The 18,383-nt window shown below is 46.1% G+C and overlaps 1 protein-coding gene across 2 annotated transcripts in view; it reads left to right on the top strand.

Moving 5' to 3' along the window:
* The window catches only part of UBXN10 (UBX domain protein 10), a 7,889-nt gene extending 4,386 nt beyond the window's left edge, over positions 1 to 3,503 (top strand). For both annotated transcript variants that reach the window (XM_049878132.1, XM_049878131.1), the window contains exon 2: positions 375 to 3,503. In XM_049878132.1, coding sequence (XP_049734089.1) covers positions 390 to 1,235 — 846 coding nt within the window. In that variant the 5' untranslated portion in view covers positions 375 to 389 and the 3' untranslated portion in view covers positions 1,236 to 3,503. The remainder of the gene's footprint in view (positions 1 to 374) is intronic.
* Positions 3,504 to 18,383: the final 14,880 nt, after the last annotated feature.

Below are 18,383 nucleotides of genomic sequence, written 5' to 3' on the forward strand. Positions count from 1 at the left end.
GTACTGTGAAGTAGGGGCAAAGCAGGGGTTCCTTGGAAACAGTAATGAGTAGGAATTGCGGGAGAAAGTGAAAGCGGGGTCAGAGAGGTGGCTCTCCTACAGAGAATAAGGGAGCAGAGTAGACTGTGTCCCTTGGTGAGGAAGTGCTCTCAGCAGGAGTGCAGGGGAGGCGTGTCCATCCACTCTTCTCAGCTCTCCAAGGAAGCTGGGCCCCATTTCTCTGTTTGGCAACTTAGCAGGGTTGCTGGCACTCTTTTGAGTAAAGGCAGTAAGTGGTGACTTAGGCTGGGCACTTGGGGAGTGGATGGCTTGAATCCAGAAGCCCCAGGAAGTTTTTAACTCCTAGCGTCCTCTGTTTCTTCCTGCTTCCTCAGGGATCTTGAGAAGCAATGGCCACAGAAGCCCCTGTGAACGTCGCACCACCTGAGCGCAGAAGTGCTGTAGGCACAGCAGCTGACACCTTCATTTGGCAGCCAGAGCCACTAAACATGCATGTCATAAGGCCCAAGTCCGCCAAGGGACGTACACGGCCACGTCTACACATATCCCAGGGCGCAGAGGTATGCTCCAGCCACACGCCTTCTTCTCCGCCTCCAGCCATTCCCTGCGAGTCACCAAGCACGTGGAAACCAGGGGCCTGCACACCCAAATCTCCAAATCAGGGAGCCCCTGATGAGATCCCCGAGCTGCTGCAGCAGGTGTCCATTGGGGCGTCCTCGTCACTCAATAAATACCCAGTCCTTCCTTCCATCAACAGAAAGAACCTGGAGGAAAGGGCTGGGGAAACAGTAGCTAAAACGGTCAGCTCACTGCACCTGAGCAGCATTAAGGCTCATTACCAAGAGGAGACCCGCACCATGAAGACAGGCGAAGATGATTCCAGAGCTCGAGCCTGTCCCCCAGAGGAAAAGGTCACCATCGAAACCAAGAGGCAGGGCTCCTCCAGGACTGGAAACTTAGAGGAACCTTCAGACCAAGAGCCACGGCTGCTGCTTGCTGTCAGATCACCGTCTGGCCAAAGGTTTATACGCCATTTCCGGCCAACAGATGACTTACAGACCGTAGTTGCTGTGGCTGAACAGAAGAATAAGACAACCTACCCACGCTGCAGCATCAAAACTATGGAGGTGCCCAGGAGAAGCTTTTCTGACCTCACCAAATCTCTGCAAGAGTGCAGAATCCCCCACAAGTCAGTGCTCAGCATCTCACAGGAAGATGGGGAGGAGTGGCCCTAAGTCCACAGCCACCCAGCTGGCGCCCTGGGTGTCTGAGCAAGGAGCATACTTGGGTGCCCAGGCAGCTTGCTTCCAAGTGCCATGTGAACCTGGTGTAGCTGGGATCCTTGGGACTTTGTCTTCACGGCATCTCCTTTGAAGCAGCGAGATTTGCACATACTCTGTGTTAGGAAGCCTCTCTATCCTTGGGGAAGTGACAGGTTACCAAGGCCACTCCTGAACCAGCTGTTACTAGGTCTTCTCCTTTCCAGGGTTTTGAATCTTTCTAAAATAATGGTCCTTTCTGGAGCGTCTGCTTGCCTTGACAATGAATTTTTACTCTTGAAGCCAATGGTTTGCCTTTCTGTATTTGATGCAGGATTAAAACTTCCCAGAGAAGATTCTAGTCTGGTAAATAACCAGGGTTCAGGAAATGTCTATTTGTATTTCTTTAAGAAATGGGAGGTTGACTCTGTCTTTGAAAACAGCTCCCTTTAATGGGCTCAGGTGGTTTGGGCTCCTTGGTGTTGCTGTTTGTGTCAGGTGACATCAGAGAGAAGAACAGGTCTTTCTCTAATACAATTCCCTTGATACATCAGAATTTCTAAAATAGCCCTGAAGCTGGAAAGTAAAGTGCTTCCACAAGCACGGATCAGCCTGTAGCTACTTTTGAATAGAGACTGACTGGGTTTACAACTACTGGTAGCTACTCTGTGTGCAGAATTCTTCCACAACAGAGAAAATCCGGTGTCACTGATTCTGTTTGCTTTTGTCATTAGTGGAAAGTTTTGTTTTTAAAATGTTCAAGCCCACGATCTGTACACAGCCGACTAAAGGCCCCCTTGGCTTGTCTGTGGTGTGGATCAATTCCTTTATCCCCCAGGTCTAGTGTCTGACCCACTTCAAGCACAGAGTCTCCTTTGGAGCAGCAACAGTGGTACCCCCGTCCTCTGAGTGCTCTCGGAAGAAGGGGGGCGCCTCGGTCTAGCGTGACTTTGCTGTGCCTGTGCTGAAAGCCTGTGTGCCCAAGCATCTAGCTGATTGGCATGAAGTGACCCCTACATCCTGTGGCTACTTTGAAGACCATGAAGTCTTGTTTTTCCAACTCTGAAGTGGTGAATGTGGACAGTTTGCCAAAGTTCTCTTGATTCGTGAGTTCAGCAAGATTCCCACAACTCACGTGCATCCTCTTTAAGGCCAAATCACCATTCAGAGTAGGGAACACTCAGACATTCTGGGTGCCTTGTTCCCTAGAGCACAGCCATCACAAAGCCCTGAGTATCAACATGTACCCACCACCTCGAAGGTACACAGAGAAGGTAGGAATCGTGTATTCTAGAAACATACAAATGTGGCTACCTCAGCAACATGTACGTTTTGTACACAGATAAGGAATGTGGTTGGAAATGTTAACTTCTAGCAAATTGATACTTCCTAGCAATGGAAATTAACAGCACTGTGTCCTCTGAAGAAGGATTGCCTTTTACTGTATCCCACACCATCCAAATCACGCTAGAATAGGTTCTTTCTGAAGGCTTTGCAGAATTTCTCAGGCTCATCCTGGTTTGGTCAGCCACTCCTCTGGTTGGAAAGGTCAGCTGGGGCTTGTGGTGCCTCAGGCAGGCCCACACAACTGGCCACCTTTTCCAATTACTGTTCCTGGCAGAAGGGACTGGTGGCAGGCTGGTGCCTTGAGCCAGGGACTAACAGTACAGGAATTTCGCCTCCCACCTAGGATTCAAGCACATTAACTGCCTCTGATCTAGGAGACTGGGGGAAGAGCCATAAAATGACACCCACTCTGTGGTAAGAATAAAATCCCACCCACCTTTTCCAGGCAGGAAAGCCTCAGAAAACTTCAGTGCAATGGAGTAGGCTTGAAGGAGTTAGAATCTTCCACACCTAGGGGTTTGCTGCTGCTACTATTTAGCTTAAAATTTTGGGGTGGTGAAAAAAGACAAAATGGAAGGCATGGAGCATAGAAATGATATTTTCGAATATGTGAATAAAGCTACGTTTGAGTTATCTTAATAAACTTTTTTTTTTTTTTCACAAAAGATGATACTGACAATAAAATCTGATTTGTGTGAAACCGAGTCAGTGGAGAAGTACATCTTATATTTCAGCCTAAGTCTTGGGTTGCCACGCTAGTGGACAGAGGGTTTTGTTAGTGTGATCTTCAGCTCCACTGCTAGGACCAAGCCCTCCTTCCCAGGCACTTCAGGTGCCAACTGCAGAAGCCCCATAGCTCTTGCTTTCAGCTCATATTCATAACACCAAGCTTATCAGTATGGCATCTCTGGAATTTTTGTCCTAAAAACCATTCCAAATACTCTGATCTTGAGGTCAGCAAGAGCAGATCTACCAGAATTTCAGAGCTCTTGGTGACTCTGTAGGTGACATTGCCAGCTAGGCACTGTGGCCTAATGGGCTAAGCCTGACCCAGCACACTACTCTTGCTGGCCCAGGGTAGGTCAGCCTTGACCCATTTTGTGTTCACAGACCTAAGTCATTCATTTAACCAAGTTATTGAGGGCTTACCCTGTGCCGCACTTGATGACAAGCACTAGCATCTTAGCAAGTTGCTGGCCACAGAGAGTGTTGGCCAGAAAATGTGGAAGCACACTGGACCCTCAACTCCAAGCCTACTGGAAGTCAGTGGCTATAGCTTTATCTGTGAAGGACCCCAGAGTGAGGATGAGATATATCGCTACTGTATCTCCTTACCACCTTGTGGAAGTATAAGGGAAACTCTTCTTACCTTTTCCAGGGCTGGCGCTAGGAAGATTGCTCATTAGGATTATGAATTTTGTATGGGACAAAGCTTCATGACAGGTTGTTCCAGTATACCTTTCTGATAAAGTCGAGTAGGTAAATTAGTCCTGGCAGCAGAAGGAACAGCAGGAGAAATAAGTGACTAACCATTTAGAATCCAAAAAATTTACATCAACAGATAGCGGGTGGTTTTAACACAACAGTCCTTGCCCTGAGAGTACCTAGGGACTCAGCCAAGAGCTGTCAACCCAGGGCAGTCCTGATGAAGAGATCGTCTGTGAACAGGACTGTGGGCCAGCAGGCGGCCCAGACCTCCCAGATAAAATGTGTCACAAAAGAAAAGACAAGCCTTGGGGCATTCCATTCCAATGTATAACCCTAGACACTCCTGACAGATTATCTTCTTTGCAGAAGTAGCCATTCAAGAAACTAAACTTTTTGCTTAGTTTTAAACTGTCTGCCATTTACAATGGGTTTCTAATGTCAAATAGGAGCCCTGGTGGTGCCGTGGTTAAGAGCTCAGCTGCTAACCAAAAAGGTCAGCAGTTCAAATCCACCAGCCGCTCCTCGGAAACCCTGTGGGGCAGTTCGACCCTACTGTCTACCCTCATAGGGTCGCTATGACTCAGAATCACCTTGATGGCAACAGGTTGGGTTCCTGGTTTTAATGTCAAAGCTACTTTGCAGGGGGGAGAAAAGGTTTCTGTTTACTCTTACTAAAGTATTTATAAGAAGCTGAGTAAAAGAACACACAGTTTCCTGTAGTTGTAGGTATACTTTAAGACCAAACCAAAACCAGACCCAGTGCGGTTAAGTTGATTCCGACTCACAGCGACCCTATAGGACAGAGTAGAACTGCCCCATAGAGTTTCCAAGGACCGCCTGGCGGATTCGAACTGCCAGCCCTTTGGTTAGCAGTCGTATCACTTAACCACTATGCCACCAGGGTTTCTGGAGGTATACTTTAGATGAGCCTTTTATATGGAGAGAGGGTCTACTTGCCCATCTTTTAAACAAAATGGGAAAGAGAACTAGTTTTTTTTTTTTTTTTTAACTTTGACGCATTTGGAAGTCATTCTGAGAATTAAGCAGGAACAATTGTTTTCTTAGTCCACTGAGGCAACTCGCCACAATAAAGTTGAGAGCTTGGGAATCTATTGAGGTTTACCCTGAACCAGAACCAACCAGTCTCCCCCAGACATGCAGGAAAGGTCAGAGGCCACGGCACAGGAATTAGCAAAGTACAGCGGGCTTTTGGTGACTCATTGACTAACACCCGAGACAGTAAGTCACATTATAAAAATAAAAGTGGGCGTTTTATTTTTTGTCAACACTGGTGACATTTTCCTTTCCTGATTAGGGAAGTTTCTACAAGCCCTTTCTGACAATCGTCTACATTCTTTTATGTCCAAACAGTTCAGGAAGCAGCAGTCCTGAACAGTCAATGCAGAAGAATAGATCTCTGCAAGTATTTGTGGATATATTTAAATCCTATCCCGAGAGGCTGAATAATTCATGTGGCAGCTGCCAGTGAAGAAAATGAAGAAAGCCTCATGGAAACTGTCCTGTTTGAAGGAGCATTCTGCCTGTTGTGTTGAGCGTAGACTGTAGGGGGCTAGGGCAGCAGATGGAAGACCAGCTACTGGAGGTATTATAGTAGTGCAGGTGAGAGATGATGGTGGCTTGGACGAGGGTGGGAGCCGTTGTCATGAGTGTGGTCAGATTCTGGAATATATAATCCATTTTATTATTATTTTTTTAGATGTGCTTCAGGTGAAAGTTTACAGAGCAAATTAGTTTCTCATTCAACAATTCATACACAAATTGCTTTGTGACATTGGTTGCAATCCCTACAACGTGTCAACACTCTTTCCTTCCCCACTCCACTTTCCCTGTTTCCATCTGTCCATTTCTCCTGTCCCTTCATGCCTTCTTGTCTTTGCTGTTGGGCAGCTATTGCCCATTTGGTCTCGTACACATGATCGAACTAAGAAGAACATTCCTCACATGTGTAATTGTTTGTTGTACAGACTTGTCTAATCTTTGGCTGTAGGGTGGACTTCAGTTCTGAGTTAAAAGGGTATCCGGGGGCCATAGTCTCAGGGGTTCCTCCAATCTCTGTCAAACCAGTAAATCTGGTCTTTTTTTTGGTGAATTTGAATTTTGTTCTACATTTTTCTCCCACTCTGTCTGGGAGTCTCTACTGTGATCCCTGTCAGAGCTGCTGGTGTTAGTAGTCAGGCACCATCTAGTTGTTCTGGGCTCAGGTATAATCCATTTTCTTACAAGGAAAAAAAAAAAGCACGATAGTTTGACAAAGTTAGGTTTACCCAAGTGGACTTAGTGTGACCAATAGTGCCAACTCTTTCTTTCTGCAAAAATAAACATGACAACAACAAAACAAACACATGACACTGGAAAAAAAATGAAACCTGTTGCCATCGAGTCAGTTCCGATTCATAGTGACCCTACAGGATAGAGTAGAACTGCCCATAGAGTTTCCAAGGTGCGCCTGGTGGATTCAAACTGCTGACCTTTTGATTAGAAGCCATAGCACCTAACCACTACGCCACCAGGGTTTCCAACACATGACAGGCAGAGGAAAAACACTGACCAGCGGCAGCATTCATAGGAAGGAGATATATGAACGCTTTTGGACAAAGTGTACAGAGAACCCCAAAGCTGTTGTTGTTGTTGTTAGGTGCTGTCCAATTGGTTCTGACTAATAGCCACCCCGTGTACAACAGAAGGAAACACTGCCCAGTCCTGTGCCATCCACACAATCGTTGTTATGCTTAAGCGCATTGTTGCAGCCACTGTGTCAAAAAGCTATTAACTGCTTTAATTAACAGGTACAACCAAAAAGGTCCCTATATCACTTAATGTTTAGGTCTAAGTTAACATCAATTACTCATCTAACTCTAGGCAATGATTACTGGCCAAGGACACTTAATAAGAAATTCTTTGTTCCAGTAAAGTAACACATTGTTTATCTATATCTCCCCTCCTCTTTACCTCTCTCTTCTGCCTCCTTTCATTCTATTCATTCAAATCCAACATCTGATTTGGAATGTATTTCTTCTTGAGAGAACAAACAAAACCACAGTCTTGTGGCTTAATTAACAAAGCTCCTAGTTGTGTACTTTTCATGCCCACCTGTTCTTTACAATGAGGGGATCTGTGCAGCAGGACCTCTGTCCTTTTTGTAACCAGATGAGTGAATCTCTGACATTTGCCCTGTCTGACAGTGTTCTGGATCTACTCTGGTTGGTAGGCACCACCAACAGACAGTCTGGGTCTGTTCTAGCTCCCGCTACTGTGAACAAGAATGACCAGCCACCTGCCAACAAACCCTGGGAAAATGGTGGTGATTCCCGTCCTCCAAACTGGGAAGTACAGACTGGAAATGGTCTGCCATCCTCACCGCCTGCATCCAGCTCTTAGATACTTAGGGTGTCAACCCCGACTTTGAAGCATACCATATCCTGAAGACTGTGGATCCAGACTCTGACACTCTATAGAGGGTTGGTTAGTTTTCCCAAACCCGGCCTGGGCCTCAATTCACTCTTACCCTTCTTAATGGAGTTCCCAGAAGGCTCTCATCTTGTTCAAATAACCTGTAACAAGTTCACCCCACAAATATTAAGCACCTATATGCCAGGCATATGCCAGGCCTATCGGTGAGCAGAGCAGGCCCACAATCTCTGCCCGCCCTTACGGAGGTTACATTCTAAGGAGAGGAGACAAAAAGTAAACAATGAACATAATAACTAATAGAGTATAGTAGAAGGGGATGAGAAAAACAGCATGGTGAGGGAGATGTGGAGAATGGTGCGTGGGGGTAGAGGTGGTGGCGGTGTGGTGGTGGTGGAGGTACATAATGAGATTTTTAATGGATGCTAAAGGCAAACCTCATCAACAAAGTACCATTTGAGTAAAGATGTGAAGGAGATGAAGGATTTAGCTGTGTGGATGTGTGGGAGACAGAGTGTCCTGGAAGAGGAAACACCGGTACAAATGTCCTAAGGAGGGAGCTCACCTATGGTGTTAGAAGGAAAGCAAGGTGGCCAGTATGGCCAACAGGGAGGGGCAGAGCGGTCAGAGACAGGTCCCGTGGGGCTTTTTAGCCATTGGAACTCTGGGTAAAATGGGGAAGCCTTGGAACCCAGGGTGCTAAGCAGAAGAGTGGTTACCAATATATTTGTTCAAATGACCACTCTGGTGGCAGCGTTGAGCTGAGGCTGTAGAGGACAAGGGTAGAAGATGGAAGATCAGTTAGAAGCTATTACAGGTCTGGGCAAGTTTTCATTTTGTTATGCAGAATGTTGCCAGGTGTTAGAGCCGACTTGATGGCAACTAACAACAACCATAATCCAAGAGTGAGACAAAGTCCAGGGTGGTAGCCACAGATGTGGTAACCACTGGTCAGTTCCTCAAAGTCTAATCCGTTCACTTAAAAAAAGATAATACTTAACTGTATTGTAAAAAATAATATTGTTAAAGGGAATGCTAGCCCATAATATGAATCATCAGAATAAATTATTTTTCCAGGCAAAAGAAGCTTATTCCTAGAGTCTACACTCTGCCCCCAAAGCAAAACATGAGGTTTTTGTTTTTTTTTTTTAACGGGAATTTTGGAAAACATAGAGAAGATTAAAGAGGAATGTAAAAATCATCCATAATCCTTTCATTCAGAGATAACTGTTGTTAATATTTTGGTGTATATCATTTCATTCTTAAAGATTCAATTTTTTTTTGCACATTATTTCCTTGCCAAAGGGCAAACATGCATATTTTTAACATTTGCAATGCTAGCGAACAGTTTCATATTCTTTTTCCAGATTTCTACGGTCTTTATAACTGTTTTATGACTGAGTAATGTTTCAGCACGTTAATGTGCTAGAATTTATCAAAACATTTCCCTTTTATGGGAAGCTTACACGTTTCCAGGTTTTTTTTTTTTTTTTGGCTGTAACATTCAATGTTGGCATCTTCATTTATGTAGCTTTTTGCATTTTTTGAATTATTTCTTTAGGATAAATTTACAGGAGTCAGACTGGTAGGCCAATATTACATGAAAACCTTTATGAATTTTGCTTTGCTATTCAAAGGGTTATGTAGCAAGCACAAAACTGTTTCACTGCAATGTCTCCATTTTTAAGGTTATGGCTTTTTATAATTTCCCCTAATTTGATGGTCAAAAACAGGATCTAAATTTTTTTTTTTACTTTGCATATTTTTGATTACTATTAAACATGAACATTTTCCCATGTCTTTGGACAGGTTTTAATACTAAGACTAAAAACTCAAGGTACAGCTACTTTGTTGTCATACCCTGAGACATTCTATTCTGATTAAAGCCAGGTGGCTAAGGGAAATGGAGACTGCTGGGGTCCTGAGAGATACATTCCTTTGTTCTTAATATTTACATGAAGCATTCCATTTTACAAAATACATGTGGTCTTGAACTGTGCGCATGTTGGATTTTTATGACTTGAATCTTATTTATATGTCTTCCCATTGAGCCAACCAACTGAACATGTACACGCACCCTCTAGGGGATTCAGGGGGTACAAAGATGAATTGGACTGGTCTCTGTTCTCAAGGAATTTCCAGTCTAGTGGGAAGACGTGCGTAAATAAAAATAACAATTTGTGCTAAGTACTATACTAGTCTAGCATCTCATTGGATACTAGTCTGAAACCAACTAAGTGGTTACAATAGTGGTAGAAAGTACTGCTATTATTCGACAACAAATAGCTCTGCAGGGATTTCTGAACACCCAACTTTAAACGCCCAACTTCACAGCAGCCTTGTCAAAGCTGCTCACATTCAGTGTGAGGGCCTGGGCTCCCAAGCCACTGTTTCCTAGTGCCTTTTAATTTGGTCTCAAAAAAGGGGACGGGGTGGAGGTGGGGGTGTGACTGGCAGATTGTAACAAAGGCCAAGCTGGGAGTACAGGGAATCACGCCACTGGTGATACAGAGGTTAAGAGCTCGGCTGATAACCAAAAGTTTGGCAGCTGGAATCCACCAGACACTCTTTGGAAGCTCTATGGGGCAATTCTACTCTGTCCTCTAGGGTCACTAGGAGTCTGAATCGACTCAACAGCAATGGGTTTGGTTTCGTCTTTTTCTACAGAGAGCATTTGCCCCCCTCCTCCATTTATACTGGAAAGGGGCCATGGAGGAGACACTCCTGGGACTTACTGAAAATGTTCTTGTACTTGGTCCTGACTGTTCAGGCTGCGCCCCACTGCTCAAAGCATTCCCCACCAGGCCAAGCTATTCAGGGCATCAGCTTCCCCAGCCTCATCCTCCAGGAAGTCCAAGGTGTGAGCCACAGATACTTACTCAAGAGAGATGAAATAAATATGCATACTCTCAGTCAACCCTGGCAGCACTTCCTTAATCTCCAGGCCAAGGAGTCAGGAAGACCACTGTGTAAAAGGGTGAGGGTCGAGGGAGCGGACCAGGCATACAAGGGCCAGGCTGTAAACACTGAGGAAAATGCAGACCATCAACCAGCACATCTTAGACGATGTGGTTTCTACAGGTGGAGATAGGTAACCTTTGACTCGACAGAGCCCCAAATGCCTCCCTAATGTCTTTTAAAGTCTAAAGTCTGTGTCCAATGGGCAAAAATGCAATGGTAGATTTTAAAAGGAGGCTTCAATATCCAAAGAGATTCTGGAGCTTTTTATAAAGGTCTGTCCCAGATCTTCTGAATTGAAGTCTCTGGGGTCTGAGCCTGGGAACCCCCCTTTTAGAAACTACCCAGAAGATGGGAAGGATCAGCCAGGTTAAGAACTCCTGGGCTGGACTAGGCCATTTCAAGGTTCTTCGAACCCTGAAGGTCTATGATTCTCTCATCTCACCAGGCCAGACCACTGCCGGCCCCCAACCCTGCCCTAGGCCACCTGCTCTCATATCTTTCTTTGCCAGGACTTCCTCCTCTCCAACCCCACCTCTACTTGTTGGGAGGCCCCATTCCCTTTCAGTTTCAACCCCAGCTTCCCCTGGTGCACTCTGCTGGAAGGAGCTTCTCCTTTCTCTGGGGTCTCCCGTTCATTATCTCCCTGAAGTTTTCATCAAGGAAGCACTCCTATGTGAAGTGGCTTCGGAATCAAAAGTTCCATGTCTTAAGCTTCCGTGAGCCATAACTTCTCCAAGCCTCAATCTTTGCACTCACAAATGGAAGCAACTGCTTCACAAGGGGCTATTGTGAAGAATCCTATGAGATGTGTATTCAGTATGTTTTGAGACCTGTAAAAATATGTATAAATGCTAATCTTTATTTAGTAACTTGCCATCGAGTGTGCTCTGACTCATGATGACCTTATGTATAATGGAATGAAACATTGCCCGGTCCTGTGCCATCGTCGCGATCAGTGTTATGTTTGAGTCAATTGTCACAGCTTTTGTGTAGTGCCTTCCCACCTAGGGGGCTCATCGTCCAGCACTACATCCGACAATATTCTGTTGTGATCCACAGGGCTTCTGTTGTGATCCACAGGGCTTCTGTTGTCTAATTTTTGGAAGGAGATCACCAGGCCTTTCTTCCTAGTCTGTCTCAGTCTGGAAACTCCACTGAAACCTATCCGCCAGGGGTAACTGCACTGGTATTTGAAATTCCAGTAGCCTAGCTTCCAGCATCACAGCAACACACAAGCCACCACAGTACAACAAACTGACAGACAGGTGGAGGATTTTAGTAACTACCCTTGTCATACTGTCATTTGTTTCACGGACATTTATCAAGCACCTGCTTTTTGCCAGGCACCAGGAATACAATAATGAATATGTGGTCATTGTTCTCAAGAAGCTGCCGGTCCAGTTGGGAGAGGCCGATAGGTACACAGAAAACTGTAATATCACAAGCTTAGCATGACTGCCTATTTGATTGACTGACATACCTCCAGTGCCTAAAACAGCCTGGTGCATAGCAGGTGCTGGTTAAGTGTTCGTGGAGTGAATGAATGAATAAAAGGGTATTATGGAATCAAGGATTGAAGATGGGAGCTGAAGCTCAAAGGGCCAGGTAAGGGAGGACAGGCAAGGGGAGAATGATATTCTAGAACCAGGGCACAGCTGACTTCCTTTACAAGGTTGTAAGCCCCTAACAGTCCTTGAGTGGCACAAATTGTTAAACACTAGACCACTAACTGAAAGGTTGGTGGTTCAAACTCACCCAGAGGTGCCTTGGAAGAAAGGTTGGCAATCTGCTTCTGAAAGGTCACAGTCTTGAAAACCCCATGGAGCAAGCACCGTGCTACTCGGCAACACATGGGGTCACTGTGAGTTAGAATTGACTCAACAGCACCTGGTTTGGTTTGGTTTTGGTAAGGCCCTTCAACCCCAGACCATGAATAATTCATCTGTGTGTTCCCCTTGGTGCCTAGCTATGGGCCCTGCAGGTAGTAGGTGCCAAAGGAAAGCAAGTGAAGGCCTCCCCAAAATGAAACTCTTCAAGGTCCTGCTTTAAAACAAAACAACTCAGCATCAAAGGCATGAAATTAACTTAGGTCATTTGGGTCACCCAAGCCCTTCAGCCAGTTCCCAGCGACATGGCTCACAATGATGACATCTCCAAAGAGCCTGGCGTGCTTTCCAAAGCTCCTCACAGTGCTCTGTGCAGCACTGGCAAACACAGATTAATTCAGCCCATCTGCCTTGGTCCTCATCCACATACTGCAGAGCAGGTCTCTCATTCCCTTAATCAAGGTGAGAGATTCTGAGCATCAAGGGGCCATGCAGACAGGGTAGGTGCCTGTTCTCTAAATGCTTCGCATTTTCACGAGGACAGAAGTCCAGTCTACAGGTGAAATAGTCGTCATGTAAGTAATTAAATACTCTAATGGCCCTTGCTCAGGTCCGCTCTGAGGATCACATCTCTGAATGAAAACGCTGTGACCGGGGCTCAAAGAATAGATTTGAGGCCACTGAAGCCCACTGGGTATATGCAAGAAGGGAAATGGAGCCTCGGCTGCTAACCAAAAGGTCATTGGTTCGAACACACCAGCTGCTCCGCAGGAGAAAGATGTGGTAAAGATCACAGTCCTTGGGGCAGTTCTACTCTGTCCTATAGGGCCGCTATGAGTTGGAATCGACTCAGTGGCAATGGGTTTGGTTTTGGGTTTGAGCAATGTGGTTAACACATTCCCTGTCTACATACAGAGGCTACGCAATCCCTCAGGGCCCTTTCAGTTCCATGACTCTGCAGCCCATCAGGGGCTGGATCTTTATCGCTTGGGACTGGAAATTTTGCTAAAAGCCAGCACTGCCGGAAAACGGTGAGCAGGAGCAGGCCTCTTTCTGCAAAACTCTCAAATTTTAGGTTCAGCTTCAACAATTGCCCAGGGCCCTCTGACCTGGCCAGCTGCCTGGCCTGCATAGGACTGTGTTTCTGCACCACTTACACCTGGGGCCTGGTGAGCAAGTGAGGCTCACAGACAGCCTGGCCAAGCTCCAGAACCTCTGGCACTTGGAGAACACGTCATCCCTTATTTAAGCCCTTGGTGTGCCTGAGCTGATGCTGTGACAGGACAGGGTGCTTGTATGAGTGAGTGTATACAAGTCACTCTACAAGTACCCTACCTGAAGGAGATCACAGAATTAGGAAATGTTTAGTGGGAAATTCACACAGAATGATCGGCTTGCTGCACCAACCTGCTCATTCTCTTCCATCCCTCCCCTCTTCAAGCTCTATCCCATTAATCTGCTTTCCCTTTTCATTTTTTATTACTAACTAAAATGATCTTATTTATGGGTCTATTTCTTCATCAGCTGTCTCCCTCACTCCCCAAGCCCAGTATAAGGTCCAGGAGAATGGGAGCCTTGCTCGCTCCTACTCCAGCACCCAGTGGCTGGCTGGTAAACATTTATTGAGTAACTAATGTCCCAAGAACCCAAAGGTACACCCCAGTGCACTAGTTTTGGCCTCCTTTTTTTTTTTTTTTTTAATTGTGCTTTAGGTGAAGATTTACAGAGCAAATTAGTTTCTCATTAAACAATTAATACACATATTGTTTTGTGACATTGGTTGCCAGCCCCACAATGTGTCAACACTCTCCCCTTCTCCGTCTTGGTTCCCCATTTCCATTCATCCAGCTTTCCTGTCCCCTCCTGCCTACTCCTCCTTGTCCCTGGGCTGGTGTGCCATTCAATCTTGTATGCATGGTTGAGCTACGTGTATTACTGTTTTTTTTTTTTTTTTTATGGGCCTGTCTAATCTTGGCTGACAGGCGAGCCTCAGGAGTGACTTCGGTACTGAGTTAAAAGGGTGTTCAGGGGCCATACCCTTGTGAATTTTTGGTCTCTTGAAAATGGCAACCTAAAGGTACATAATCTAAGAGAAAGTAGAATCTCCAGCTTCCTGGAAATACCTTCTTTAAGCCGGTGTTGCTGACTTGACCTCAAACTGCTACGGGATAACCTGAGTAATATCTAGCTATTGAAGCTGCTGGAGTGAAATGTGCCTTTAGGTGGTGTGGTGAGTGGTGAAGCACCTGCCTCCTGGGGCCAGACCAGGCCCTACCCACCAGTCAGTTCACCTTGGGCAAGCTACTTAGCCTCTCTGTGCTTCAGTTTCCCAGAGTTTAAAACAAGGATACTTAGTGTACTTAACTCTCAGTGTTGTGAGAATTAAATGGGTTAATACAGACGAAGCACTTAGCATCATGGGAGGCCCATAGTAAGCATCATCACTCTTAACAGCTCTACAAGGTTGCGAGGTTAAGGAAAATGGATGGAGGTGCTTCCAAATGTGCTCCAAAGCAATCTTAGAGTAAGCTGGCCACCACCAAAGACTCACTGTCCACTGCCTGCATGGCCCTGGGTCAGGGCTCTGCTTTTCGCCTTTCCCCAAGTGTGACTTCTTCTGTCCTTCCCTTCCATCCTTGGCACAGTGGTTAAGTGATACAGCTGCTAACCAAAAGGTCAGCAGTTCGAATCCACCAGCCTCTCCTTGGAAACCCTATGGGGCAGTACTACTCTGTCCTATAGGGCCACTATGGGTCAGAATCTACGTGACAACAACGGGTTTGGTTTCTTAGGTCCTTTGGTCACTCCATAGCGCCACCTGCTGTACTTCCTCGAAGAGCGTTGCAGCCATTCACCCAGCAATCTGTGTTGATGTTGGGAGCCATCCTGTAGAGACGATTCAGACTCATGGCAGCCTCATGTGTGCAAAGTACAACTGTGCTCTGTAGGGATGTCAAGGCTGTGACCTTTCAGAAGGAAATTGCCAGGCCTGTCTTCAGAGGCACCTCTGGGTGGATTCTAACTGCCAAACTTTTGGTTTGTGGTCAAGCACTTAACGGTTTGCACCACCCAGGCAACCTCGGCAATCTACACCCCAGTGATTAAAACCAGTTGCCATTGAGTCAATATTGACTCATGGAGACGCCATGTGTGTCACATTAGAACTGTGCTCCATAGAATTTTCAGTGGCTGAAATCTACTTCAAAGTAGAATTCCAGGCCTTTCTTCCAAGTTGCCTCTGGGTAAACACGAACCTCCAACCTTTCAGTTAGCAGCCAAGCACATTAACCATTATCACCTCCCAAGGACTCCAAACCAGTGATTAAATGAGTTAGAACATGGGACACAGGGCAGAAATGGTGCTGTGAAGGCCCCCCTTTGTGAACTGTAGGCAGCCCTCAGACATGAGCTAAAAACCCATGGAACCCCTTGTTTATGAAGTGTCTTTGGGTTGATCTTTTTTCCCAAGCAACAGAGGAGAGAGAAACAGGGCTGCGTTTTGCCCAAGGCTTCATATTCTCTGGCCTGACCTCTCTCTGTATCCAAGCTGCACTGAGGGCTTCCTTACATGTGGCAATAGTTTCTTTGGCGGGACCTGGGGCGAATTCTAGATGAAATGAGGATGGGACAAGGAGAAGGGATCTCACTTGTTCTTGGGAACTTCACAGACAGACTCCCATGTGGCCTGAGGCAAACGTTATTACCTCCATTCTACAGATTTTTTTTTTTTTTTTTACAGATGTGGAAATGGAGATTCAGAGAGGAAGCAGGACTTTGCCAAAGCCATTCAGCTACGAAGCACATCCAGTGCCTCTGAGTCCGAAGCCATGCACAGTGATTACAGCAGGGCAGAGGAGACGCTGGGATGAGGAGGAGCATTTCAGAATCTGGGAGAGGGAGGGGCACCAGTATCCAGTCTCTCCAAAGCCCACAGGTGATTCTGAAATACCTCCACCCCCACCCCCAGTTAAGAACCACTGCTAAAGAGTTCAGAGAAAATTTCACTTCCAAGTCCCAGTGCTTCTCCATTTCATTATTACAAAAATAATGAGATAATTTAATGGTGCTTATCATCTCCTAATTATTAGTGGTGGTTCAGTGGTAGAATTCTCACCTTCCATGCAGGAGACCTGGGTTTGATTCCTGCCCAACGCAACTCATGTGCAGCTACCACCTGTCTGTCAGTGGAGGTTTGTGTGTTGCTATGTTGCTGAACAGGTTTCAGTGGCGCTTCTAGACTAAGACAGACTAGGAAGAAAGACCTGGCTACCTATTTCTGAAAATCATATAGATCACAATGGTCTGATCTGCAGCCAATCATAGGGATGACATGAGGCCAGGCACCATTTTGTTCCATTGTTGCATGGGGTCACCATGAGTCAGGGGTGACTTGAAGGCAGCTAACAACAACAATATCAATTGCATAATTTTCAGACTAGGACAACTTCCGGTGTAGACTTTCACACTATCCTCGAAGGAGGCTGAAATGAAGAGCATATGACAGGTCTTGAAGGCGATATTCCAAGGCCAGGCTACACTATCCAGCAATATCAAGCCCCGTGCACAAGTGGTGGTGGGGGAGGTGGGACCAGATCTTGAAAAACAGGAAGCATATTGGCCTTCACCAGACAGGAGACTCCTGCTCCCAAATGAGTATGTGAGAACAAGATGGAAGTCAAGGAAGGCCGACATACCCTGTGGTTCTTCTCGGAGATGGGAGCGCAAGTGGAACAAAAAGGTAACATGGGATAGGGAAGAGAAAATCCCCAGCTCCCACCCCCCACCCATCAGAATGGTTTTATTTCTCAGGCCACAGACAAAAAAGAAATTCTTTTACCCAATTCGAGCCCTGTATCTTGCCCATCAAGTCAGACCTTTAGAAAATGGCTAAAAACATGGCACTGTGTACCTACCTTCACCCAACAAACATTAAATGCCTATTACCTGTCAGGTACCATTGGGGCTTCAGACCTGCCTTGGAGAAGCTCACCGTTTGCTAAGGCAGACAGGCAAGAGCTTTAAGGATGTAAAGGTGTCATAACAGGTATCAAAAGAGATCCCTGGGATCCCTCGGCTTGAGATAGTCAGGAAAAGCCACAAAGAGGGGTCCCCCTGCAGCTGGGTCTTGAACAATGAGACAGGAGCTTCCCAAGCAGAGGAGGGGTAGGGAAGGGCCCTCCAGGCAGCGGGAAGATCATGGGCAGAAGCTCAGAGTTAGGAAAGGGTCTGCCCTGTCGGCAAATAATGAGCTCAGAGTGGTTGGAAGGAGCGTGATCTTCCTGAGTGAGTGTTAGTTAGGGATTATAAAGGGCCCTGAATGCCACACTAAGGAATGTGGACTTAAACCTGTAGGCAAAGAGGAGCCAACAGAGATTTCAAGACAGGGCTGTATCATGACCAAAATCTGAAACTTGTTTTAGAAAGAGCCCTCCTGCAGCTGTTGAAAGGTGGATGAGGGGGAGACAGAGAATGGAGGCTGGGAGACCAGTCTGGAAAGCCTGAGCTAAGGCTATTGTAGCATAAAGTACGGCCCCACTCAAAGCCACTAGGCAATTAATAAGGTTATTTATAAAAGAGAGTCTGCAGCTTTTGTGTTTATAATCACTTATTCTGAGTGGATCAGTACTGCTGTCTTAGCTCAGCCCAGGCTGCCAACATACCCAGGTGGGTGGGGGCTACCATGGGAAGAGGCCCTCAGTGGCTGACCAGCAGCCCACTGACATGTGACCTGGGCATCGTCTGACACTGTCACTGTAGCCAGATGGCCTGTGAAGGGTAAGCCCAAGAGCTGAAGTGACCTTCTGCAGTGGCCATGGGCAACAAGTCACCCTGATCTTGGCCTCTATCCTCCCATTCACAAAAAGGGCACCTCTCTTCTCCCAGTAATGATATTATGGACAATATAAGACAGCTAATACCCCTCCCCCAAACACTTGGTGTGTGCCAGGCACTGAATTACAAGCGTTTCATGAATTCTGTCTTCTAACCTCACAACAATCCTAGCAGCGGGTCCTGGAAGAGTAATCAAAAGCTGTAACGACAGAAGGGTCCTTGCAGAGAAGGGAGAAAAAGCCGGGAGTCATCAGAACCCTGAAATCACAAACCAGCTGTTCTCTGATAACACAGAGCATGT

Source organism: Elephas maximus, chromosome 3 (assembly GCF_024166365.1).
Source record: "Elephas maximus indicus isolate mEleMax1 chromosome 3, mEleMax1 primary haplotype, whole genome shotgun sequence".
NCBI classification, from domain to species: Eukaryota; Metazoa; Chordata; class Mammalia; order Proboscidea; family Elephantidae; genus Elephas; species Elephas maximus.